General features: G+C 41.2%; 2 protein-coding genes and 1 long non-coding RNA gene across 3 annotated transcripts; 1 reads left to right on the plus strand and 2 right to left on the minus strand.

Annotated features, from left to right (window-relative positions):
• LOC110984669 (betaine--homocysteine S-methyltransferase 1-like) lies at window positions 1–10,667 on the minus strand. The gene is made up of 7 exons (XM_022245067.2): window positions 10,525–10,667; window positions 6,170–6,360; window positions 4,388–4,582; window positions 3,671–3,782; window positions 2,023–2,216; window positions 1,684–1,765; window positions 1–608 (listed from the first exon to the last, which is right to left on the minus strand). Exons 1-7 carry the CDS (start codon window positions 10,541–10,543, stop codon window positions 334–336), a joined length of 1,068 nt encoding a protein of 355 aa, XP_022100759.2. The 5' UTR covers window positions 10,544–10,667; the 3' UTR covers window positions 1–333.
• Window positions 9,089–18,409, plus strand: LOC110984672 (uncharacterized). The gene is made up of 3 exons (XR_002598888.2): window positions 9,089–9,190; window positions 11,811–11,884; window positions 16,307–18,409. It is a non-coding gene; the product is annotated as an uncharacterized LOC110984672 (long non-coding RNA).
• Window positions 14,512–27,064, minus strand: LOC110984668 (betaine--homocysteine S-methyltransferase 1-like). Its single transcript, XM_022245066.2, has 7 exons — window positions 26,917–27,064; window positions 23,942–24,132; window positions 22,786–22,980; window positions 22,081–22,192; window positions 18,447–18,640; window positions 18,227–18,308; window positions 14,512–16,577 (listed from the first exon to the last, which is right to left on the minus strand). The coding sequence occupies exons 1-7, from the start codon at window positions 26,933–26,935 to the stop codon at window positions 16,303–16,305; spliced, it is 1,068 nt and encodes a 355-aa protein (XP_022100758.2). The 5' UTR covers window positions 26,936–27,064; the 3' UTR covers window positions 14,512–16,302.
• Between the last annotated feature and the right edge of the window lie 917 nt (window positions 27,065–27,981).

Below are 27,981 nucleotides of genomic sequence, written 5' to 3' on the forward strand. Positions count from 1 at the left end.
AAGAGATCGGAAAGTTGGTGCTGCGATAAGTTTAACTAGTCTCTCATACTTTTAAATGATCTAAACTAAAGATTTTAAACTTGAAGTGCCATCAATAATGAGGAACGCTTTGTCTACTCGATCAAAAAGAGGCATCTGAGTAGGATTTTCCTTTAATGCTGAACTAATCAAGAATCTACATAGCATTTCCCAAGCAGTAAGCAGTCATCAACGCAGACGTGTTTAAAGCACAAACTGAATTTTTTATGCATTTGTGACCACACCTGAACATGATATTCTTTGCTATAGATGTTGAGGCTGTTGCAGTGTTATCTTTCTTGCTGGGATATCTGCCTAGGACGTGTGCTGTCTCACTTCTCCTCTTATGTGGCGTTCAGACAGCTTGTCGCTGGTCCCGAGCAAGTAGTGCAGGGACATGTCGGCGCTGTAGCGCGAGGCTGGTACCTTGCGGCCCAGTGTCTCACACAGCGTGCGGGTGAGGTAACTATCGTTACCACAGCAGATACCAACGACCTGAATGCCAAGCTCCATGCAACGCTTGCCAAACTCCTTGATGTCAGAGCGGTTGCACTGCACAGGGTTCATATCTAACGGGAATATTGGGGCGCCTAGATATTGAAGATAAAAAAGTAATACATAAATAATAAGTTAACATTAACAGAATAGAGCAGCGACAGCAACTTTTAAAGTTTGTTTACAACAGTGGTTTCGGCTCTACCATGAACTATTCTGTTAACAGTCGGCATCTAAAATGCTATACACCTTTCTATCAGAAAAAATCTTCTAAAGATATGACTTTTTAACGTTCTTGCAAATTCCTTCAGGCCAGATTTACGAATAACGGTTCCAATTTCTCGTTCCTATTTGGGAGATGGTAGAAAAGTAGAGATTATGTCTAATTCTCCCACTCGGGAATATCTTATATGTCTTTGTGCCTAATTAGTCACACGTTTTGGAATTGTTTGGCAAACATCCAACATAATTTTTCAACCAAAACAACGAAATATTGAGTCCTACTAAAGTGCAATATTTATGGTGCAGCTCAGTTCCTCCAATTAGAAAGTGATACTCTCCAATGCACTGCTTCTTAATTAAAAGAGACATTATTCGTCCCATGTAGTGTGAAGGGCACCAACTGGGAACATTGTTTTTGGTATTTGCATGGACTTTGCTTTGCGAGAAAAACTGATCATATCGGAAGGTGCATTCTAGACCGTTAAGAGTAAATGCCTGCAAAATGTGTATATTACAGAGGATCATTAAATTCTCACGCGGGATAACACAGTCGTTTCCTGAAGTGTTTTTATGTTTTCTGTTGGCCGAGGGGTGTCCCCCGTTTCTAGCCCTCATCATGAGGATTACCGCCCATGAGGTTGGAAATCGTACATAAGCCTCAAGATGAGTAATTCTCGAATATTTTCAAATAAGTGTGAAGCATGATCACCAAACTTGAAATGAGCTGAAACATAGCATTCCTTTTAATTATTTTAAACTGCTGTGAACTTTGCGAATAAAATAAACGACCTAAATTAATTTGTAATTTTTCTAACGCGTATTAAAATCTTAGGTCAGCTTTGCATCTGTGAAAAGGGACAGGTAAAATGACCATTTACAATGGTTATCTTTTTTATCTTCTGTATACACGGACCTAATACACGTATAAATACATCAATAAAAACTTACCAGACAGCGGATCGGTTAAAGATTGGAAGTTTGGTTCCGCTTCAGTTGTACGATATGGAACTGGAATGGCAGCCACTGGTGTCTGGAATAATAGCAATGAAAACACTTAAAACATTACTATAATAAAAGGAGCATTTAGCTCGCGTGTAGGGGTGCTGGGGAACATTATGAAATCTATCTGTGTTTGCTGCACTGACGAATCCAAAGGAAACAGAAGTAGGCCTAGTGGGCATGTGTGAATAAGCAAGCGTTATGAAATTGGCACAGTTTTTGAACTTTCGAGTATGTCCTTGCACCAGTTAAACTCTGGTCTGTAATTGACCCACGGTGATTATATACCTTGATGCATTTCTGGATCTCTTCTATCAGCGGGAGCATGGTTGCTGGACCACGAGCGCAGTTCAGGCCAAGCACGTCAGCACCAGCCGCCTCAAGTCTCTTGAAAGTCTCGCAGATCTCTACTCCGTCAATCGTGGCTGGTCGGCCGTTAACTTCCTTCTTATGCCACGCCAAGTTGACAATGACAGGTAGACCTGAGTCAAAATGACCGTCTTTTGTTTGAGCAAGTCTGAGTTATTATTTTGTTGTCGACATTTCTGTAAGAACGGACTTCATTGAAAAGATGCCTTGGATATGGGAGCAAGTACATCAGATTCATTCATACATCTCACCGCATAAGCCAGCTGCTGACAACTTAGTTCTTTCAGCTGTAGTTGGTCACATTCTGGACATTTCGAACTGGTTCAAGCGTGAGATGGCCTGCAGTGGCTTCCGTTTGAAAGCTGTTAAAGCCGAATCATACTTGCCAGGAAAAGCAAACACACTCTTGACTTTGAGACATCAGATCACATTTTTGCTCTGCAAATTCGCCAAAATTCACTTCATTCTGAATCGGGTTAATTTTGTTGAACGTTTCTTGACGTCAAATTAGCCTCACTTTCGCATTCGCCTGAAGTATGAGGCAGCCCTAAAGCCAAGACGTTTATGAATTAGGGTCGTATAAATGTGTTTAATCATAGAACCACAGTTTTCTTTAAGTATACCGGGGCTGGTAATTCCGCGTGCACGTGACCCCGCAGGTGCATGAAAAAAACATTAGCCCCAAGCTGAACCAAAACTGAGAGGGCGCAAGTTCTTTTTAGCAAGGAGAAGCCCCATTGGTCTGCGCTAAACTTCGCTGGTTCACAAACGACTAGGAAAATCAGCACGCGTTACGGTCGCATCGCTACCAACAAAATGAACACTCCCGACCAAAATATGGCTATTTTCAACCAATGAGGGGATGCTTCTGCTCAAGGCAGATATGCTAGGATATCATACCCTCGGGAACGATTTTTGCATGACATTACGCGCACAGGTCGCTTCGATCGTCCCCAGCGTCGTAACGGGGCACTAGGAGGGGCAAGAGAGATATAAACGCTCCTGACGCACAAAGCACTGTGGGTTACTTACTGTCTTGATCCACGCACGTATATTCATTTCGCGGTCGAACAAGCTATGGGGCCTCATTAGCGCCACTTTTAGTATGTGATATATATATTATGTTATGTTTTTACTAACTTGCCGAAACAAGATGATAACTTGCCAAAGTAGGGATAGTAACTTGCCAGAGCAAGATAGTACGTTGTGGCCGCAATTTGTATTAATTTATACTCTATTCATGCGATGCACGGCTACCTGCCCTCATATGTTTTATGCAGCAGAGAACCAGCCTTTTTCATTAATGTGTTTCTTTTCAGATTAGCCATACCGAATAGGAGCTAATAAGGCTCTGTCCGAACTACTTGGCTTCGGCTAGAAATTACGCACAAGTCCATGGTAGTGATGGGAACCAGTTCCCACGAAAGCGGCGTGTAATTTCAAGCCACAGCCACATGATTCGATTCGAACTGGTGGGCAGTGTGTCATATCTTTATTTCGACAAAGCCTAATCGTGGTTGTTCGCGTGTACCCACACACGACCAACCCCAATAATCCTACAGTTTACCTTTGCCGTATTCTTTGACTGCTTCCAATGCTAGCAGTGCTTCACCAAAATCACTGAACGTCTCTGCGAGAATGAAATCAGCGCCTTCCTCAACAGCCCACTCGATCTGATCCTGAATAAAATAAACATAATTCGGCAACGGTTCTTCACTTTCAGATGAGAACGTGCATTCAAGGTAACCAAACAGCAAATTATAGCCAATTGTGACTATTACGGCCCAAATACAATCTATATTCAAATGTGTATACCCCAAACAGCAAAACAATGTGTTAAGCATGTTACATGTACGTCGATTATTTGAGCCATTTCTTTTTGTGGACACGCATTGTCGGAGGCCATCCTGCTTTGAAAATCATTTGCTCGCCCTTCAACAGAATTTGTGTGCTGACATGAGAGCTTTTGATTTGTCTATCCTCCTCACCCCGCTCGCTTTTACATCTGTTTCACTCAGCCTGAAGCTTAAATGGACAGTTACCGTGGGCGTCACCAGAAGGGGCGTAGCTCTTTCTGGGCGGGGAGGTGGGGCGCTACGCGCACAACAGTATCAGAATGGCAACTCGTCAACCAATTTGCCTTTGTTTTTCCTAGTTTTTTTCACCCCGCAATGCCAACTGTCATCGTATCTCTCTGTAGCTGCACAGCTTGTCCAGAGACCACCTTCAACGCCGTACTAGCGATCGCTGAGCGGCACGTTTTGTTTAATTATCTATTTATTACCTTGAACATATCCCTGATCTTTGCAGAGATGTCCGGATTGTCTGGTTCATAAATGTTGCTGTTACAGATGTTTCCGGCCATTAGCGATCCAGTTTGATCCGCTACCTCTCTGGCCATGCGCAGTGCTGTCCGATTCATTTTCTCAAGGTCTCGCTCACGGTCAATCAGTGATAATTTTTCACGATGGGCATAGTACTTCAAAAACAGAAAATAAACTGATTGATTTTAGAAATAAAGAATTAAGAAAATGACAACAAAAGCTGGGAAGATGATACTCTGTAAAAAAGGACAAAGTTTTCCATGTTATTTCAATAGCTTGTCCTTATTTTTGTACTTTTATTTGCACTTGTATGGAAGTAACCAGTTATAGGGAAACAAAGGGATACTTCAGGGCAGTGGCATGGCCCTGGGAGCCCCCCCCCCCGTTGAAATTCGGAAAGCAGAGAAAGGATAGTATTATTAAGAAAATGCTGAGACTTACGGCTCCCCACTTTAATATCAATTGGCATAATAAAGTACGACTAAGTAAAACCAAAACCTCATCATTTGCTATGGAGGCAGGACGATAAAATGTTTAGGGTAGATTCATTTATTTTAGGGCAGCCTTGTCAGTTAACAATTGCTGTGTCCTTTAATTGATTTGGAGAACCGGTGTGTTAACCAGACCTCTACAATGAAAGGTATGCAGTGGATATCCGACAAAAGTCCCAAAAGCATATTTTGCTTGTCGCTTTGTTCTGATTGGTCCATCTTTATGACGTGCCGTTGTCGTCAATACCCGTCGATAGCTAGTAAACCTGTCTGGATATATCGCCGATACTAGTAGAGCTCTTCAACAGGACATACAGTCATTGACACTGATGTCCGACTCACAGTGTATTCTCACGTTATGAACTTGATCGTGGAGACGCCTAACGTGGCGCACCACAACGGCAACATTTTGTGTTGAAAAGCCTTCAAATTTCTTTACATGGTGTGCTACAAAAAAATTCAGAAAATCTCAAAGACATTTAAGAATCTCTTTAAAGTCGATCAATTCTGGAAAATCATTGTTCTCTCTCCATACCAAACTTCCAGTACGAAGAAATCTATTCCGTCTTTTTTGGGGGGGGGCACATTTTCAATTTGCAGGAGAAAAAACCACGGAAATGGGGTCAAATTAAACTTCATCAGAACTTTGTTAGAGAAACACAAGCTTGAGATTTGTGCATGGGAATATTGGAGCTTGATCAAATTGCAATGCTTGTGAAAATAACTGAGGTAAAAATATTACTATTACTATACAGGCGAAAAATAAAAGTGTACACGTGTTAATATTTTACAGCATATTTTCCAACATGAAAATCCAATTTTATTTTTGCACCCAACTCTGACGGTTTAAAATTGGACGTTATGTTTTCTGCATTTCTACTAGCAAAGGCTGGTGCTATGATAACATGTTTAATCTGCTGTCTGGAAAGGAAGTTAAGTGCAAAAACATTTTTGTTGAAAATGTCCAATCAGTTTTCCCGCTGGTAGAAAAGTAGAAAGCATAATCTCCAAGGATATGAAAATAATAAACAAATCAGTGAAGGTGATTTTCGTCTTAGCAAGTGATTAGGCTCAACCCAATCACCTATTTGAAATTGTTCCATTTTATCTTTCTCCTTTGCGTGAACGCCTGAACTTCAAAGCTCAATCAACACTGATCTTCGACCCTAATTCCGAGGTGTCCCTAACACCCAATCATCTACCGTTTTTCATTGCACAAACTCTCTACCTAAAATCATTACTTTTTATTACCGTAAAAGCCAAAACCACGTCACTTCCTGCCCTGTAAAACTCTTCGTATTGCTGGCGAACTAGGTGCGGGTATTCCACAACAACCTCCGGTACATAGGCTCCGGCCTTCAAATAGCCGCGTCGTTCAAAGACGTGAAGATATCCCTCCGCGATCACCACCGTCTCGCCGTCACGTAGGCGTTCCATCAGTCCTACATGTAGACAGACATAGAAACAGACTATCAGTCTTTTTCTACTGAAGCAGGGGCGGTTGCACTGCATGGGGCACAGGAAGGAAGGAAGGAGGGAAGGAGGGAGGGAGGGATTTCTCAAAGGAGGATTTGCATTTGGCCGCGCTGGCAATCAACTTTTTTAAGATGTAAAAAGTACACTGGAAAGCGCGAGAGATAAAGTTACAGATATTGTTACTCCACTGACACTGCTTTTGCACATCCATCAGTGGCCCCAAAATTGTGTACGTGTCACGGCCACAGATAGAGAACAAAATGGCTGTGTATGCATACACGCCGTGTTGCCGGGGGGGGGGAGTGCAGGATACAGAAAGCACCCTTCAAGCACGATGAACGCAAGGTGTAACGCCGTAAAGCGCACAGTACGCCATCCACGTTCCAGGACCCTAAAGATTAGAAATTGCCACATGGTTTTTTCTGAACACGATTTATATTACTATCAAAGGGAGTATTTCTGCAGTTTCTCCGAAAAGGAGTTTTGATATTTCGGTTTTGTTTCCAATTTTTAGCTTGCAAATTCTTGACGGAAAATTGTTTTTTTCGAGCAGAATTTTAGATTCTGAATTCAGCAACAATTTTGTTCAGAATGTTGAAGTCGTTTAAACTTTGCCTTCACCCCCCGAAAAGTGATTTTTCCAAATCTGATTGCAGTCATTTTTCAAGTTGCAACCCTCAACTTTCTCGGGCACTTTAGGACCATTTTTCAACCATAGTTTGTAGCCATTCTGCTCTAATATAAAAGCTCAAAGACCCAGGGAGTTGATCCTGGCAAGGATTTACACAATCTCACCATTTGGGGGCCAAACAATCTCCTTTTTCAAAAGATAATGTGGGGGCACTTATAATGCTAATGAGCTGGCCAGAAATTCTCACTTGAATTAGTGGACTGCACCCTCGCACCCACAGTCATTTGGCAAAAAAGGAGAAATTCCTCCTGACATACACCCAGCTCGTTGTCGTCAACCATTTGGATAGAAACGCTTATTTTATCGTGTACACTATATGTGCTGATCAGTAAATGTACATTTATACAAAAAAAGGGGGAAACGAACTTGATGAATTTACGGCGAAGCTAGTCTCCCTGTTTTATTTTAAATTCAAGAAAAATACCCCACCGCAAACTTTGTAAGAGTGACCAACCCTGCATTTTCCGTGGGGGGGGGGTCCAACGGGATAAGAGCTGGCTAGCCCGTTGGTTCTTTTGGTAACTCTTTTTTTTAATTTTAAAATGTGTTTTTTTCCTGTGTATATCATGCCACTGTAAATGACATAAAGTAAATCTCGAAAACTGAACTTAATGAAACTAGACCTGTGGTGTTTGTTACAGTTACAAACACAAGTTGACCAAGCAGTATCAATTTCCAGTTTCATGAAGTTAGAGAAGTGTGGTGTATGTCGGAAAATCTAGTCAGCCTCATCAAGTAGGCCTATTATATGTGTTTAATCAAACGGAAGCCAAATGAGGAGGAAACGAATCCTGCAAAATTTGTCGCTCTATAACTTGCAGTATGTGGGCATCACTGCTTTGAAACGTCAACAACGATTTCTTTGTTCCTATAACAAGTGGTTTCCTCCACTTTCTTGGAATTATGGCAAACTAGTCTCAAACGTAAACCAATACATGTACTCTCGTCTTTGATACCATAAGAGGGCGTCCATTCTTATTATGATGCCAGCAATCCTTGTTTAGTGCTCCACATTCCACTCATGACATTTTCTTATTTTGGTGTGTGTAGAAAAATCCTTTTTCTGTTTTGGTTATACCTCAATATCGCTGCAATTCCTGTCACCCCGAAAGTTCAGATCAAGTAACGTTGCCCCAAAGCACGGTGGTCTACCATGTCTCTAAATTTGAACGTGCATTTCTTTTATTCTGAAAATGAATTACGGAAGACGTCATCAGCTTCTAACTTCACATGTATTGTTGTGTATGGGCCACCGTATCAATAAAATTTCGAGTTTTACAGCACATGTCGCCACAAACATCTACTGACAATGCATTTTTGACATTTTTGACCTGTTACGAGAGAGTGCTCGAGTATTTCATGACTTCACAGTCCTGTTTTGAGCAACATATGCTATCTTACTTAAACTACGTCGTTGAAAGCAATTTCCTTTCTTTAATCAATTTGAATTACAAAGCAATTCTAGTTTTGCCCAGAAGCAAGGGTCAGGTAATTTTACGTACACGAGAAAAAAATGCAGAGCTAAATTTGCTCTATTACTCTATCCAGATATTTCACAAGAGATTCTATGTGGATTTTTAGAAATTAACAATGTTGAAGTTTACGCCTGATGTCAAAGCGACGTCACGAAAATACGTAGGCTTACTCTCCACATCAATGTTTATGCTAGGCACTAGGTTTTCACTCCAGTATCCTAAACTGTTCGAAATATATTGACCTATGTCAGTATGTTTATGATTTAATGAACATTGATCCTTTATTAACCTATTACACTTTTAACCCACAAAAAATTGAAAAGAAATCGAAAGATCAGTGACCAGACAATAATCTAATTTGGGTTTGAGAAATCTTAGGCCAGGATGTTGATATGCATGTTATTGGGCCCTGAACAGTGCTGAGTTTACACTTTGGACTGTACCCATAACGGACCTTTGTAGATTAATCAGGTATGGGAACCAGACGAGTCAAATACATGTAGGTTGGCGCCCTCTACCGCTACTGCTATTCAGAGGTGCTTGCTAACCAGTCGAACTTTGGAGACAAACAATGTGAGTCAAGATTCAGCCGCCAATTACACTGGAAAGTATATTATCTTGACCTCCAGGGTAAGTGGAAGTTTAATGAGGTAAGATATCACTCAAAAACAGAAGTTCTTTTTTACATCATAGGTCGGGGGAGTGGGTTAGCGTAGCGGTTCTTTCCTCGCTTTGCACCAATGAGGCCCATTTGCTTGCAAATGGAATTGCCAAAAAATGCTCATTAACGGAGGGGCTGGGCGCTGACTGGCCTTCGAAGTCTCTCAACATTCTGCCGTACATGAAACTACCTATAAAAATACACAGAATCAAAAATGCACGCGCCTCCACGGACATGGTACGCTTCCGTAAAAGTGCCTTTGCCCGTGAAAAACCACGAACGCGTATTAATCAGCCTCCCTTGAACGCGTATTAATCAGCCTCCCTTGAACGCGTATTAATCAGCCTCCCTTGAACGCGTATTAATCAGCCTCCCTTGAACGCGTATTAATCAGCCTCCCTTGAACGCGTATTAATCAGCCTCCCTTGAACGCGTATTAATCAGCCTCCCTTATCTAAGGAGGAGGGGGAAGACAGCTACATTTAGTTCAACCAGAACAGAATTATTTTTATACTTGTTCGGCAAACCGAAGTCAACAGCTACAATTTTTAATCAACAGGCGCTGTATGAAAAAGAGATAAGAAGGCTCAATTAGTCTAGTGTCAAATTTCTGAACATTGTGGTCCTCAGACAAGCCCGCTTAGTCTGGATTGAACCAGTTTATTCTGGCTGGCTGAACGCACGTGATTTATCGGGTATGACAGTCCTTACAGGGTTTAAACAGAGACACTATTGGACATGCATTGCTTATAAGATTGATGTCATCTGCTTTGTTTGAAAATTACCCTGGATGTCAAACATGCCTGGACAATAAATAAATGCATTTCCTGGACTTCGATTATATTAGTCGATGGAACTACGCCACCTTTATCTGATCCTACTTCAAACATACGGTGTTATGGTTGCTCCCCTTATTGTGAACTACGAAGGCCAAGGCAAATGCCACCACATTCATTGTCATACAACGTGTTAAACAATATCGAGTTAGCAGCGTGAATGCCGCGCAATCCCCCAATTTTATACTCGTTTTCGCGTTGAGCATACTGCCCTTTATGTATAGTCCTAGCAGAAAAAAACAAACGCAAACAAAAACAAATAACTGACGAAAATGTTTTGTCTCTCCATTATTTCTCAAGTGTAACTTGTTTGATAGCCAAATAATTTCGCCCTCCTGGCAAGGCAGATTTTTGGCTTCGTAAATGTTAGCCTGAAACTGCTCATAAAGCACATTATGCACTTTCTGTGCCTTCAGAAAATTTCCTTGCCCTTTCATTTCAAATTTTTGGAAGAAGTAGGCCCATACCTTTAACTTTTCCTGGCATCTTGATGTTTCGTCTGTCGCCGTGCTAAGGCAATTCTGCGCTCGACGACTGCTGGCTTGGCGTGTGTACAGGAAGGCGTACATTCCTGGTATTTATGGACCTCTCTTTTGCTACGTAAGCGCAGTTTTTGGCGAAACTATGGCCGGCCGTAAGTAAAAAAAAGAGTAATTCACAAAATATCACAACTTCTCACAACTCTTAAAACACTAAACAATAAACACCTCTACAAAAAACCCAAATGAAGTGAACATTTAAAACTGAAGTAAAATGTGATTTTTATTTTTCTTTGCCTGCATAAGGGTTGTATCTTCGAGCTGTGACAGCAGGTAATCTATTCCTTTAGTAAATGATTATAGTGGCTTTATTGCATACTGTCCAGCTGTTATAGGTTGAAAAGTTATAAGTAGATTCCAAGACCAACTCAGACCCTGCAGACTAGGATGATGTGTGATTCTATTTCAGAAATAAACCGAACATGAAGCATGCTAACGTTAACGGTTCTTAATATTAAGATTTCACACACAGTTTTGAATGAGTGCTGTATGTCATCTAAGCTCACTTAATCTGAACAGTTAGGCTAGGTTAATGGGGCTTGGTTGTAAAACCATTAAGATATAGGAAATGATCAGATGCCGTTTTTGAAGTCGGGGAATGCTTGCAGTATGAAGCGAAAATTGAATGTCAAATTGCATTCACCTCCATCATTTTTTCTCTACAACACAAATCCCGCTGAAATGCAAAACAAAGAGAAGAAATGGGTACATTTTAATCTAGTTACACGTTTTGAATCAGTGTGCTCCACTGTACTGTTGCCGAAGAACCAAGGGGTATAAATCCGAAAATGCCACATGTACCTCGTAGGATATAGAAATTCGTTAAAATACAAGAGAAAAGGGACTGCCTCCTCTAGTTTTGGTAAACATACCACTAAACCTTTTTACTTTGCGTATATATTAAAATTATGCGAGTAGACTTTAGCTTCTCAAAAAGAGCCCAGAGTTTCGAAAGGTGATGTGGGCAAAATGAGAATAAAATTGGACACATTTTCAGCATTTCACAGTATGCACCAATGTTGTTTCCCTTCCCCTTGTACTCCTCTCTTTAATATTGGAATTATCATTACGAAAGCGTCCAAATCCCCTATCCCTTGCAAACCGATTACCTGCATGGGATGACTAATTAGTATTTTAGTATAGTTTATTAGTATTTTAAATAATTTCATTTATTTCCACTCAAAGGGGCCAAATTCCACCATTGTTCATTACAGGCATTACTAGTTCCAAGGTACCGATCGAGCTAGCTGAGGCAGTGGGGGTGCAATTGAAAGAGCCTGTCATGGGGGTAAGTTGAAGCTTTGAAAACACGCAAAATTCTTTGAGCCTGTAAAAAACCATTAGCGTGTACACTGCATAGATTGGTTCCTACCCCCGTGGAGAACTGGTAGCTGCATATATACCGGTACAGGTAATCTAGCCCTAGTGACATCACAAAACCTTCCGTTTTTGCACCTATTTTGGGTCATTACCTGTATTTGGATGTCATCTTTCTTGGACTTTGGTAATACTGATATTCCCCAGAGTTTAGACTGTAAGGATAAAAAAAATTTATAGTATTGGGACTAGATTTTACGTGGTGGTACATGCACTTTAGCTGTATCCCACATAACGCAAATGGACAGTTTCGAAATGCCATTCCTAGCCTCACGTCAGAGGTTGACTGTCCTGGGAAGGGAACAACAGAGATAGGCATTTTCTGCAGGTATGAATCCTTGACTCTAGTGGGAATTACCTGTATGTCCTATGCGGCATATACCTTGCACTATTTGAAATTTTGTCATTGATCATATCTTACATAGAATTTGACATTAAATTTAAACCATATGACGTCACCTATTGTCAGAGTGTGGATTCGGATCTACGAATCTGTTACACTGGTCAAAAAAGTGGATTCGGAATTACGAATCCACACTTTGAATTACGAATCCACACTTTGAACAATGTAAAATAAATGTACAACTGTGCAGACGACATCAAACCCATCACACGTGCATTTTTTTAATTTCGTTAAAAGACCGCACCTTTGCGGAACGCAGTTTACACAATGTTTCTTGTTTTGTCATTTTCTTCAAATTACTGCAACTTTCACCTAAAACTGCAATTTCACGCTACACATTATTCTCAACACTTACCTTTTTTTCTTCACATAAATAAATCAATACGGGAGCTTAAATACTTGGGGATAAATTCTTATAACCTGACGCAACTTTTGAAATCGAAAAAAAATCACGTTTTTGGCTCATAACTTGTCCATCCTAGAGTCCACTTGCATAAAAGCACTGTGAGGAGCTTGTGGGGAAAGTCTTTCATGGAGTTTTGATGGCAAAATTCTGGTGAATTTGGCGCATTTGTATTGTGTTGACGCCATGTTTTGGATGCACACAGTAAAAATGCACCAAGTTGACCCGAATTTTGGCCCCAAAACTCCATGAAACACTTTCCCCACAAACTCCAATCTATGCTCACATGCAATTGGACTTTATGATGGACAAGTTAAGAGCCAAAAATGTGTTGCTGTTTTTTCCGGTTTAGAATGTGGCGTCAGGTTGGAATTTTTTTCAATTTTTTTTATTGATTAATCACATATTAAACTCTTCAGTCATTCTTTTGCCAAATGTTTTAAATGGAATTAATATAACTGTCACATTTAACTTGACTTATATTGACCATTTGATTCAATACTGGCAACTTTGTACAATCAGTCAAAGTTTGATATTAACATTTAAAGTCATGACACGACCATCTGATCCTTTTTCAGTGACGGTCGAAGGCCCAGACTGTGCGACCGTTGTGTTTATTTCTTGATCATACAATGCTTCACTGATATTCTTTTTCTGACCGCCACTAGTTCTTTTTTACGCACGGACAGCAGTGGACCTGTGACCTGTGGTTTCACAAATCAGTTGTTCGTCAAAGCTTTTAGTCAACAGTCTAAATGCTGCTGTTGCTCTCAGGGAATGATTGGTTCCAAAGCCAGTCAATTGGGCACTTTTGCACAAGTGTGCGACAGTTCCAGTGATTTGGTTTACACCAAGAGGTTGACGAGAATACCATGTATCTGACTTGGGTTTTGCCAGTGGACGCAAATAAAACGCTGAACTACATTTGGGATCGGATGGTCTATGGGCCAGGTATTTTAGGTACAACTCAACAATGCATCTTTTAGGGTTCTCAGTGCTTTCATATGCACGCACGCATTTTGGTGTCAGCTTGCAGTGCTTCAACCCACTTTGTCTGTTTTTTGAAACATCCTCCGTATAGAGCAAGTAGCGAGATCCGTCACTGTCCCTTTGGACTGACAGCTGTTAGTTCTCAAATCTCAACTGGCGGTGTTCAGATCCTGCTCGCAGGGCAAATTGAATTAAAAAAAGATACAAAATTGTGTCTACAAGTCTCTGTGGAGTTTCATCGCCAAGCACTCCAGTCTCCCACAAAGTCTCCTCCTCGTCTTCTGTTATCACCTCAGCCTGTTGACGACGAACACGGTGTCTCTACATACATCTTGAAAATAGTTCGCGGTACCCGCTGCTTCATTTGACTCGGACCGGCCAGCCGACCCCGGCAAGCTCGGTGGTCGAGTTGTTAAGATATCTGCACTAGTAAGCAGGAGGTCGTGGGTTTGAGTCCCACCCGAGTAAGCTTATGAGGTTTTTTTCGCAAGCTCTCGGACAAGCACTGAGCATACAGTGCTTATTAATATACGTTGGGTGAGGGCAAAACCTGTTATATATAATTAACATCTCCCCAACGCAAAAATACATCTTGAAAACGGTGTCCTTGCGCTGTAAGCTCTTTCATTTGAGGCCGGAGCCGGAGATTTTTGTCAATGTCTCATTTTTGCTGAGACGATGATGAAAACATTATATGACATAAATTGTTTACAATGGTATTGATGGACACATGAGTAGAATCTACGGGATGATATCTTGTTTTCATTTTATTTCAGTTATTTTTTTGTTATTTTCCCCCATTTTTTCTTTTTACCTTTCTGGTTTTTTTGTGTTAGAAGGGGGGGTCGACCCCCATATTCCTCCTGAATCCGTGCCTGCCGTACCTTGGCAAAAAGAAAAAAATGACCGAAAGGTAATCCTTGCCTAAGACCTATTGCAAACGCAATAAAACCAAACCTAATAGTTGCTTTATGAATGTTAATGACAATAAAGATTACATGATAGAAGTCACACAGACTTGAAAGCGAGTAAGCTATGCCAAGGCCATGGATGAAATACTCCTTGGGACACATTTTTGTAATCATCTGCAAATGCAATATAACATGAAGCCGGCACTGAAGCAAAACAAACAATACCTGAATTATGCATAATTTGTCGTACACATAATCTGTGCACAAAAATAAACACAAAAACCGGCAAGCGACACAATTAGGCAATAATTGACGAAGCAATGCGTTTGTAAAATCAAAAAGAACAAAGAAGAGGATAGGCATCATTCTTACTTTTTACACACAACAGTAGTGCAATGAAAATCATACAGTTACATCATCCATATTATTTACAGGACCTATATTCATCTCTGCTTATACTTTGGCATCATAATAAGACCGAGCTGTCGGTGATTGTGCGACTACGGTTCAAATCTCCTAATTACCATGTCTTTACATAATTTCACTTGAGTTCTGCTCATGAAAAGAGCCACGCCCAAAATCAACGCGTTGCATATAGTCATTGCCGAACGACTCCAACACTGAGTCGATCTTTCGACGCTCTACATGGGTAGTCGCTCCTGTTTCATACGTCGAACTGCTCATGACCTATTTTCAAATCTCGGGAATAGTACGGTTCGGCAAGAGTACGGTTGGGCAAGATTCTAATTCACCAGTAGCCCATGAACCCGGTGTCACTATTCCTCAGTATCGACAGAAAATCAGCCGTGATTCGCTGGCTGTTCTTGACAAAAATTCCATCTCTCTTCTACTGTTTCATCCAATATTTTCGAGGCTACGCAGTTCAGAAACAATCTCACCGAAAGGAAAAATAAGCAAGAAAAGAGATTATATAAGCACTGGTAGAAACTGATTTCATAAAAGGATCTTGCCAATAAATGGCATATCTAGTCTGTTTGATATAACACGTTTCATTATCGAATTATCGCCTATATGCCAGAAAACAATAGCACAAGTTCATTCTGTGATTTTTATACTACAAATCTTGATTTAAAATCGTGGCAAAGACAATTTGCCTGTGTAACTTAGTCAAGAAGTCAGAAGGTGACATATTATTAAACACAATCTCCTTCGTTGACGACCAATGAAGTGTTTAAAATGGAAGTGGCCCTCAAGACCCACTACTTTCAGTAGGCATATTGTTGATTAACGCTTTCCTGAATTTCATTTTTTTATTGAGCGTCAGTTTTTGGCGGATACTGGTGCATTATAAGTGTTCTGTATTATTTTTATTATTAAGTGCACTATGGAAAGCATTGTCTCCTCCTTGATATACAGGCAGTCAATACTTCTATCCGTCAAAAGCGGCATTAAGGATTTTCCTGACTGAAATAATCAAGACTCTGCATAATACATGTATTTCTCAAGCCGTGAGCATACTAGGGACTGATGTGTATTAAGTGAAAGTAACTTGTTACTGAAACTCAAGAATTTTATGACCAAACCTGAAGCTAGTATTCATTTATATAATATGCATGTTAAAGGCAGAAAGCGTTTTCATCTTTCTTCTTGGCGTTCTCTGCCTAGGTTGTGTACTGTTTCCCTTCTCCGCTTATGAAGCGTTTGGAGAGCTTGTCGTTGGTCCCGAACAAGTAGTGCTTGGACATGTCGGTGCTGTAGCGTGAGGCTGGTACTTCGCGGCCCAGTGTCTCACACAGCGTGCGAGTGTAGTGACTATCGTTACCGCAGCAGATACCCACGACCTGAATGCCCAGCTCCATGCAACGCTTGCCAAACTCCTTGATGTCAGAGCGACTGCACAGTGCAGCATCCAGATCATTATGAAATAGCCGGACGCCTTGAATGATAAGTTAAGAAATAAAATAAATCAACCACAAACCTGGAAGTTCTTTTCCGACTCTGATCTCGGCACTTGAAATGGTTTTCTACTTCTACGATCGACAATGCTGAATAGCACTCAGGTTGTCTTCTAGCATCTTTTCATAAGAAAATAATCTCCTAGAATAACTCTTTGTGGCCTTCCCAATTTTTTCCAAATTCTTTTAGACCATGTTTCTGTTTCCAGATGGCGACTTCTTATTAGGTTCTGAGAAATGGGGTAGAAATTGAGAAATAATGCCTAATTTTCCCACTTAGAAAATAGTGCGTTATCAACGCCAGTTGGAATCCTGTTTGACACACTTTTATAATTCAACACCTAGTTGACGGATTGACTGGGTATATCACACACATCTCCTCTACTGTTTCATCTTTTTCTGTCCTGGGGAGGTGTCTCCCTTCCTTCCCTCCTTGGGATAAACTAACCGAAATTCTAGAAATTGTGACTATGAAGCTTGAAGTTTGGTCACCAACCTTCATTTGAGATATATAATATAAAGATGAGAATTTGTAATCATTTTATAATTACGGTAGTTGTTAATTTTAAAGATAAATAATGAACATTTCAAATTTACAAACGTTTGTTGAAACCTCGCAGAAAAATAGGAGACACATTTCTCAAGAAAACAAGATATTACTGTGACTTCCTAGATACATGTATTATAAGAGGCCTACTTTATAATGTGAATATTTCTACGGAAATGTATCGTTAGTAGGAGTTTCAAAAATCGTTTACTTGTTTGATAGCTACACTTTCACTCTTGTGCATATTTTATTTTCAATCTGAGGTCTACAGCGTGACCCCCCCAGAAAAAATCAACACATAATTCCTATTATTTTCTCCTAAAATACATGTCAAAACTTGCTGTTTTGCTATCGAATTGAAGCTTAGAATGTTATATTTCAAAATGAAAGACTTTATTTGAATACGACGTGAGATATTGTGTAAAATGATGGATTTACCGCAGCAATCAAAATGCTCTCCTTCAACACAACATGGGATCAATGGAAAAGCCTGCAAAATGGGGAGACTGAACTGAATATGGTCCTGTTATGTTAAAAGTTTCATTTCCACCGACAAACAAACACGACCCCGAAATAGTTCAAAGTATTTAATGTCACAGAAGTAAACAAGATCAAACCCTTTTCACAAATTAGCTGAGGTAAATTGCCGATGTTCATTTAATGAAGATGCTTTCTCTCAAATAAAGTCATTAAGCTACGCCAAAGCTGCACAGTTGTTTTACAGCTGATATAAACATTAGTTTCATAAAATTCAGAACTAGAAATGAATGTGAAAGAATTAAGAAACTCAAGGCAGTTGTGTGATAATTTAGGATTTGAATTTAGTGACTGCATGCCTCCACAAGATACACTATATAAAATTTCATTAAATAGAACGAAATGAGGTATTACTTAATCAAATGTTTGTCTCCGCAACCCACCATCAGATTTAAAAGAAAACTTATGTTTCAAAAAGATAATGTCCTAAACTTTAACTTGATACAATTTTTTCTGACAATTATTTTAGAAGGAAATGAGTGCTGCTGTTGGTTTGGTTTTTTGTGAGGAAGGGGTGGGGCCTGCATGTACATCGACAAAACTTACCAGACAGCGGGTCGGTCAAAGATTGGAAGTTGGGTTCTGCTTTTGTGGTACGATATGGAACTGGAATGGCAGCCAATGGTGTCTGGAATGTTGAGCAGAATGGAAACCATTGAAAACTGTACTCTAATAAAAGTATTTTGCATTACTTGTTAATAAAAAATGATGTTCTTGATCCAAAAAAGACGAACAAGTCTTCGACTGACTCGATTAGATAATATACCTTGATGCATTTCTGGATCTCTTCCATCAGCGGGAGCATGGTTGCTGGACCACGGGCGCAGTTCAGGCCAAGCACGTCAGCACCAGCCGCCTCCAGTCTCTTGAAAGTCTCGCAGATCTCTACTCCGTCAATCGTGGCCGGTCGACCGTTAACTTCGTTCTTATGCCACGCCAAGTTGACAATGACAGGTAGACCTGAATCAAAATAACTGCCTTCAGTTTGAGCAATTCTGTGTCACTTTTCACAATTCTGAAAGTACTGACGTCAATGACAATAAATACGGGCGATTCACAATAGTTCGCCTCCAAGAGTTTGCAACGCATCGGCCAATTACGATGCGCAAAATCTTTTCGACCCAGTGCACATTTTGAAAGGGGCGACAGCTTTCGTGCGTTGTTTGCAAAGTCTTGGAGTCGCACTATTGTTAATGGATTTGAGCAAATCACATAATTATGCAGTGCGCCATGCAGGAAGACAGTTATTGACAACAGGATGCTTCGTATGGTGTACTATTTACGACAAACATTTCTCCTCTCTCTTGCCTCCCTCAAGGCGACGCAACCAGATGACGCGACGGCACGACGGCTCCCTTGCGTCGTGCCGTCGGGTCGAACCGTCGCCTTCTTGCCATTTTGTTTGTACACACATGACGCGTCGTGCGTCGCGTCATGCTATCTTAGGTCCTTTCCTTGTTGCACGACAGCACGACGCGACGGGCGACGGAAGAGGCGACGTTTAGGCAGAAAAATTGCAACAAGGAAAGGACCTAAGACAGCACGACGCGACGGGCGACAGCACGACGCACGACACGACGCGTCGTGTGCGTACAAAAGTAATGACAAGAAGGCGACGGTGCGACCCGACGGCACGACCCAAGGGAGCCGTCGTGCCATCGCGTCGTGTAGTTGCGTCGCCTGGAGGGAGGCTAAAGAGAGAGAGAAATGTGTGCCGTAAATAGTACACAATAGGACATATAACAAGGGATATATAATTGCCTTGGCTGTGGGTACGTTCCTTCTCTAGATTCTGATATACACGCATGGCGAGAATGGAATAAGCTAATCCACTAAGCCCTGCCCCAATCACAGCCGTGATTATGTACGAAATGCGTGCACGCGCGTATGATGTGTGCGGCTGGAACACGCAGTGTGGCATTATAAGGGAGATCAGTGGGCATTATCCGGTTCGTGACTTCGTCATAAACGCGCACGCACCACGAATTATACGCTGTCATTGGATGAACTATGGAATTCCATATCTGCCGTCGTGCGTCGCCCGTCGTGCGTCGCCCATCGTGCCTTGCCTGTCGTGCGTCGTCCGTCGCTCGTGGCTTTTTTGTCGCGATTGTGCAGTGGTATTTTTAATTTTCACCCTTGATCGTTTCACATGTACATGTCCTTGTTCGATCGATCCACTATGCCTGCCTCTCATTTTAGCAATAGAACTAGAAGATGTACTGTACATGCATTCGTTTTTGCAGTTGCGCCAAACTCCAATTGAAAGAAGAAATAATATCCTGACATCGGTTAAGTAACGTGTATATGAAACAAAACCATTTTGGTTACATAAATAAATTAACAAAATAGACTTTTGTTACGGTAGATTGTTTTTCTCGATAACTTAGTTACTCTAGACCTAACTTTACTCGTTAACAGCCTGACTTTAGGTCTATAGCCTATGTAATATTTCTGTCTGTTCCTTCACGATATCCCACAGCAGGCAATGTAAATAACAGATTATTTACAATGTTTGATTCCTTAATAGTTTTCATAAGAGACGAACTTGATTCAACGTTATTTTGAGGGCAGGATCCCTATGATGAAATCTGCTGTATACTCCAAATTAGACATGACTTTAATTGCAGGTTGGCTCACAAAAGTCTTTTAAACAGTAACGTTACTTGTTAGCCCCATAAATAATGCTGATGTGCTGGACAACCTGTTCTCATTGGTCTATCCACCATGGCATACACACCCACAAAAACCAACACGTCATATTTTCTGAAACTTAAACCAAGTGGTAATTGCCCCCTAACAATACATTTAATAAACAGTTTGTTATCCACAGCACGTCTAGTATTTCTGGATTTCAAGGTGAAATTGAGAGGACATTCAAGATGGAATGTCTGTATCGGTTGGCAGATTTCTGCATGGAATTTGATGAAAACAAGTCGGCACAAGTCATTTACAGTATGCAAATTAGAATAACACTGTGGATAAGTTGGCCGGAACATTTTTGCTGAAAATGTTTTTCCCAAAAAAACACTTGGTTGAATTCTCAGAGAGGCGATATTTTCTTGCCAAGGGGCAGGGGTAGTCTAGCATTGTTGGAATTAATTATGTGACTAGTATATGCTTTGCAGGTGGGATTTGTACTTGCCTTATTCGGAAAAGATCTTTAGCAGTGAATGGAACATTACATTGTCATTTGTTAAACCCCGGCTTTTGCAGGTCCTATGCAACCCATTTGATGGGCGACGCACGACGGACGACGCACGACGGAAAATGGCATGTTTGGAACTGGTAAATGGCAGAATTGGGACACAACAAAAAGCAAAAGGCGACGGACGACAGGAGATATGGAATTCCATAATGAACAGACAAGTTGCATGTTAACTCCCGGTACCATGGTTCTATGTAACTCTATATGCAGCAGGCATGGTTTAAACTGCAGTGACATCACACGAACCGGATAGAGGAGCACGGGCTAGAGGTACCCACATGCGCAGTTGGCGGGGTTTAATGGATGGGTCTATTCGGATAACTAACTGATTCCTAAGAAGATCCTGGGACCACGACCAATTTGAGATATCATTACGTCCAGTAGCAGCAACTGTCACATGACCAAAGGAGAAGAATTCCTCCTTTCCTGAAAACCCCCAAAACTTCCCATTTTTCCTGAAGCTTTTCCTTTGAATTTCGGGCACTGTTGTCGACTGCGAGAATACTAGATATCAATTGTTTCCCTTGTAGATTCCCAATTTCACACATCAAGAATAGTTCAGATTTTTGGATCCGGTCAGGTCGCGACGGTCGGGTTAGTTTGATTTGGTCCGGTCCACTTTGCACAACTGGTTAAGCTCACTGACCGAGGCGGGGCATCCTGAACACAGTGGTTTTATTTACATGATCAGCGGCTATCTGCCCTCATTTTCTTTTCAGGGAACCAACCTGTGCGTTGATACGTTTCTTATCAGTTCACCCATAGCGAGTTGAACTGAAGCCGTGCAAAGGCGCTTTTCCGTAGGTATGTTTTTGGATGCGTTGGGTACACGATGCTTTCTTTCATAGACACAAAAAACCAACTCCATTATGTAACAGACGTGGCGTGTACGTTGAGTTCGGCCGTCAATATGGCTATCTGAATGATAAAAATCTTAATTTTGACGAATAGGCAACGCATGGCGCAAGTGTTGATGCGCTATGGATAGGCGCCTTAAGTCAACAGCGCGTCCTCAAGACCTAGTAGTGATTGGTCGAGTATAGTAATGTTGTCAAAGTGGCGTGTAATTTCAAGCCACAGCCATATGATTCGAACTGGTGGGCAGTGTGTCATATCTTTATTTCGACAAAGCCTAATCGTGGTTGGTCGCGTGTACTCACACACAACCAACCTCAATAATCCCACAGTTTACCTTTGCCGTATTCTTTGACTGCTTCCAATGCTAGCAGTGCTTCACCAAAATCACTGAACGTCTCTGCGAGAATGAAATCAGCGCCTTCCTCAACAGCCCACTCGATCTGCTCCTAGAATTAGGGGTACAAAAGTCGACATTTTTCACCATCTGTTGGGAACATGCAGTAAGAGTAATAGAACAGGAAATGAAGCCAATTGTCACTCCCGGGCATTTAGACCTATTTTATATTTATACCAAAAGGCGAAACTGAGTGATAAACAAGCTGTATCGATCTCTTATACCATCTTATTTGTGGAATATCATTGCCCAGTGTCTACTTACTTCATGTTTGCTCTGTAATCAAACAAACAGATGTGCTCTAGTCAGAGCTTTTGAATATCTCTTTTCTTTTCTCTACTCACTTCAGTTTCACTTAGCTGAAGAACGGACACCTTCCTTGAAGGGCTAGCTGTACAACAGCTCTTTCTTGGGCGGTAAAGCGCTCAACAGTAGTTGATTAAAAAGTCATCATTATCCCCTTTCTTGTTTCTTTCCTTTCGCTGTCTTTTCCCTTATTTTCCTTACAACTTTTCCTATTTTTCAGGTGCAGAAGACCGACTCCCCCCATAAACTCTGCCATATATCATTCGAATGCCACGTTCAACGGTGTAATTTCTCTGTCAAACGCACTGGCAGGCTTTTGTTGAGTTCTCTCTTTATTACCTTGAACATATCCTTGACTTTCGCAGAGATGTCCGGATTGTTTGGCTCGTATATGTTGCTATTACAGATGTTTCCAGCCATTAGCGATCCGGTTTGATCTGCTACCTCTCTGGCCATGCGCAGTGCTGTCCGATTCATTTTCTCAATGTCTGACTCACGTTCAATCAGTGACACTTTTTCACGGTGAGCATAGTACTTTAAAAGACAAAAAAGTAACGAAAAACAGTGACACAGTATTTAAAAGAGAAATGGAAGAAAACAGGAAAATATTCTGTTTTTTTGTTTTTGTTTTTACAAAATCACGAAGCTCAACACAAATCGATGCTACTAAAAGAGGGGAATCTGCCCCTCAATATTTGTTTCGATTATTCATGTTGATGTTTGTTAGTATTTGTTCTCAAGAACGACCATTTTTTTATATTCACTAGGACGCATTGTTATTGTGTAGTAATTCGTTGGAACGAATTAATAATTGGTGAGCATAAAATCGCAATTCTCTCGAAATACCAACGTAAACAAATTTCCATGCTGTCCTTTCTTGGGCTGCATACAGTCCAAAGATTATGGGAGGAACGAATTGAGGAATTTTCCGGTGCCCCTCAGGTTTTTAATGTCCGGTAGTTCTGGACATGCGGATACATAGGCGATGCATCACTTTGTTACAAATAATAAGTCATGCGGGGTGTCATCTTCTTTAACATAACAATTGTAATTTCAGTTATTCATTCACTATTGTGGGGGGAGGAGATTTAACAGCCCCCACATCCGTAAGGTAAATCAATCGGATACCAAAATTTGACGAGCCAAGTGCTCTTAGTGTGCATAGTGTAGGTGCGTTGCCAACGTGACTTTTTGTCATCTACACGGCTCCTATGGCAAAAAGGCTTTGACGAAGCTTGTCACAGTGGCCTAACGACAAAGGATGAAATACTGATCTGGAAAAGTTTTCATGCTGATGGAAGTATCGCAGATAGCGTTGCAGATACTCGATTATTAGATTTAGAGGAGTCAGCAGGCAACCAAGAGGAAAATACAGTTTCTTTGGATATCTTTGGAATTTAGCAACAGGAAGATTTCAAAGAGATCATAAAACAATGCAAAACTCTTTGGTAGTTTTGTCAGTTTAATGTAGTATTTTCATGTCGGTTAAAATTACCGTAAAAGCCAAAACCACGTCACTCCCTGCCCTGTAAAACTCCTCGTATTGTTGGCGAACTAGATGCGGGTATTCCACAACCACCTCCGGTACGAACGCTCCGGCCTTCAAGTAACCACGTCGCTCAAAAACAAAAAGATATCCCTCCGCGATGACCACTGTTTCGCCGTCACGTAGGCGGTCCATCAGACCTACATGAAGACAAACATAGTGATCGACAATCAATCCTCTCATACGAAAGCTCTGTTGTGTCATTAAGTATTCATCATGTATATTTTCACTTTCCAAAGTTCGTTTGTGGTTATATGTATTCTTCTGTTCGTTCTTATGGGATCTATTTTCAGAGACACTGTTTCTTTTTAAGGAAACAAGTCTTTTTACAGGATATAGGCCTAATTTTGATTGCGTTTGTTTTTCAAGTTCATTTTTAAGAGATAAGTATTTGGAATTGGTTCTAGGCATCAATGCCTTACCCCCATACCATGATTCGTTGCAAAATCTATAAATGTCAGTCTACAAGGTGCTGGGTTGTAATGAAATCAACAATCCACGTGGGCATCGTATTCAAGCATCAGGAACGTATCGCCAGCAGTACATGTGTTGGTACATGTGCATCATTGCTGAAAAGACCTTGACAAAATCGGCTTTATGCGGCACAACGATCCGATGGAAAGACCCTAAGCCCAGGGGGGGGACTCATACCCCGGATCTACACCTTTGTCACCGGTTTTCGGATCTTACATGTAGTGGCAATCTTCGAAGTATATATTTTGTCATTTAAATCCTTGACAGTGTTAGCACAGAAGGTTTACCCTGGACTGTCCAACGGTAAGAAGGATGGCTGCACATTAAGTCTAGACATGCATCAGTAAGAATGATTTCATCGTGCAGCAAAAAATGCGGATTGACTTTAAGCCTTCCTTATTCTGAAGGTCCACTTTGTTTATGGGTCATTTAGGCCAGAAAAAATAATATAGAATAATAAAAAATTCTCCACTTTCTGGCCAGGAGCTGGATCCAAAAGTGGTGCGGCGACGCGGCTATTTTTTACCCTCACTTTTTTTCTAACAGGCAATCTCCATCGCGACTGCTAGCACACGCCACACACTAAAATAGACCGGGCCCCGCACTTCCTATCTGTTTAAAAGCAGGGAAGAGCCACTGAGATAGGACTGGAGAGCTCAGTCGGTAGAGGATACGTTATTCCGAAAGCTGTAGGTTCAAATCCCTCTCCATTCAGTTTCTTTGTTCATCATTATAAATCATTTTAAGCTTGTGAATGTACACAGGACTTACGACCACCTCGCTTGTCTGGTTCCCAGATGTAAATGTATAACACTGTACATATTGCTCAACCGTACCCCATCAAAACGCGTTAAAATTACGCAGTAGCAGGATTCCACCTCTTGGACATCGTTTTATACCAAATGATAACTTTCTTATTTTGCCAACAAGCAAGTCTGTGGCCGACGCGCACGCTGATCAGAAACCGGAGACTTTTTTTATTCTGGCCTTAGAGGGCAAGTTTGGGTAGCTTCTTGTCTTATGAGAACAAAAATAGTTTGAATTAAAGCATGTCAGATTTGTTAAATTTTCACAAACGCTCGGAAAAAACACTGAGATTACAGTGTTAGGAATTTACGTCGGGTATGGGCAAAACCCGTAAATAAAAATCAACATTTCCCCAACGCAACTTGAGGTTCATGTTGAAGATCAGATTTGTTCAGCAAACCTATTCAGTCAGCAGCTAAATGTTTAATCAACGGGGATTGTTGAAAGAGAAATAAGGAAATACGCAGGTTCAGCTGCCAAGCACAGGTGTAACAATGCGTTGTGGTCTCCTGAAAAGCAGGCTTTGTCTGGATTGAGCCAGTTCATTCCAGCTGTTTGCAGGTTAAACGTACTTGTTTACTTCCAAGAGGAGTCCTTACTGGTTTAGGCGTGAGGTCAAAATACAAACGCTTTTGAAAGCGTTCAACGCTTTGTTAACGGTAAGCCTCACGGACGGTCAACATCAAACAGACGAACGCTTCAGCGAGGCTGGCCAAACCGTTGCGGTCGAGTACACCTTGCACTCTGCAGCTTCCAGTAAACAACGGACAGCTCATCGCATTACGGCATCATAGACTTCTGCGGTCTGTCATAACAATAGCTCTTTATTTTGCAGCTCCACAGGAGGATTTAGATCGGCAGACTGTTTTAACTTCCTGATAAAACGCGTGTATTGAGTAGTTGTGTTGCGCTGTAGGTTCCAGACCAGTCTTTTCAGGTCTCAATACCCTGTAATCTTGTTATTTTGTCTCGGTATAACAAATAGAAAGTCCTTTGGGTATCGGTCTGTGGGTCACCTGCATGGTTCGCAAATTTCCCTGGACTTGCAAGCTTGAACAAAAGGCAAAGCCCAATAAATGACACAAATCCTGCCACATCTATCTAAATCCTATCATTTTCTTTCCAACACAGTAAAGGTTTTCAGCTTGTTGCCCTCATTGTGAACTACGAATCGAACTTGATCTATTCTTGTACAGGGGTCATTGTCAACGAATATACAATTCCATGACATGCGATCAACTATCCAGCAGATCAAATAAAAACGGGCAATCCTAGGAATTCTTACTCATTGCGCCCACTGTATGAACTGGCCTTTACGTGCATTCCTCGCAAAACAAGCAAACAAACACCCCAACAAACAAACAACGTAATTAAGTAAACGACTAAAACAGCCATTTTGATTCTCTACTTTTCCTAAAGTGTAAACTGTAAATCAACATTAATGTCATTTTTCACCCTCCTTGCCAGCAAGCAAGTTATCCGGTGTGCAACAATTAGCCTGATTCTGCTACATAGCATTTCAGCTTCAGTGCACGTATAGTTTCCTTGCTCACGAAAACTTTCACTTTCTGTGCTTTCAGAAAATTTCCTTGCACTCACACAACACTTTTTCATTTCAATGTTTCAAAGTAGTTGGCCTATACCTTTAACTTTTCCAGGCATCTTGATGTTTCTTCTGTGTCATACAAAGTCCACTCTGCGCTCGATGTCTGCTGGCTTGGGTGTTCACGTAAAGGAATGCCCTTTTTGCACAGTGCCGGCATTTATATAGTGCCGACGTGTGACGTCATTTTGAACCTGACGTGTGGCGCAAGCATTGGTCACCCCATCGCCTGATCGCCATTATAAGAACTGGATAGGACATGTGTACAAAAAAAAGTGACCGGACAGTTAGGATTCTGAAAACGCGGACAGCTGGGTTGGGAGGGTTTGTTGGATTTTATGCATCTCTCTGCGGTATCTCGGTTTGGGACGTTGAATAAATTAATCCCAGAGATTAATGGGGCTAAAGTTTTAGCTTCGAAATGTTCCTTGAGAAGAATGTTTAAGGAATGGGATCAAATGAAGGGGGTTTGTGTGAATATTGGCAAAAATATATACAGTAAGTGCTCTTAATTTATCATGTTGCCGAACATTCGGTAGCTGCGTACCTTCGTCAGGGCAAGCAGATTCAGTTCTGATTGAACACAGAAAAATCCACGTTCATTCCACCTGGATACAGAGTCCAAGTTCGAAGATGACGCAACTATAGTGCTCCAGTTCCTTACGCTGTACATCGGATGACGCTGTCCGCAGGATGCACACGCTTACGTCACTGCGAGTATGCGGCACCCTGCGGAAAGCGTCATGCGATGTCAGCGTGAACAGGGCGCTGGAAAGGACTGATGTCTTTGGCTACACTGTGCACGACCTGTGGCCACGAGGTTAGCACTTCCTGTGAACAAGTGTTATTTTAAAATTTTTGGTACGCCAATGGCAATGCTTTGATAGGGGCAACGTGTCGACTATAAAGACATGGCCTTAGAACAATCACTGTGTGGTAATTTATCTTTCCACTAAGTATCACTGACCACGTGTCTTTGGCGATATATTTAACATCAGTGGTTATTTTGATCAATTTTGGGTGAACGAATAAAGTGTAATGAGAATATCTGTAGCAAGGAGGGAAAAAAGCAAAAAGTTGAATTGGTAACCGCCGCTTGAATAAT

The sequence above is a fragment of the Acanthaster planci genome, linkage group LG15 (assembly GCF_054643075.1).
Source record: "Acanthaster planci isolate LZ-2023a linkage group LG15, COTS_SCS, whole genome shotgun sequence".
Classification (NCBI taxonomy): Eukaryota; Metazoa; Echinodermata; class Asteroidea; order Valvatida; family Acanthasteridae; genus Acanthaster; species Acanthaster planci.

Excerpts from the sequence above, each read along its gene's own strand:
- LOC110984668 (XM_022245066.2), bottom strand. Across the intron at positions 22,193-22,785 it reads AAGTCAAGGATATGTTCAAG|GAGCAGATCGAGTGGGCTGT; the intron begins GTAATAAAGAGA and ends CCCTAATTCTAG. Across the intron at positions 18,309-18,446 it reads AGATCCAGAAATGCATCAAG|ACACCATTGGCTGCCATTCC; the intron begins GTATATTATCTA and ends TCAACATTCCAG.
- LOC110984669 (XM_022245067.2), bottom strand. Across the intron at positions 2,217-3,670 it reads AGTCAAAGAATACGGCAAAG|GTCTACCTGTCATTGTCAAC; the intron begins GTAAACTGTAGG and ends ATTTTGACTCAG. Across the intron at positions 609-1,683 it reads TTTAACCGATCCGCTGTCTG|GCGCCCCAATATTCCCGTTA; the intron begins GTAAGTTTTTAT and ends TTCAATATCTAG.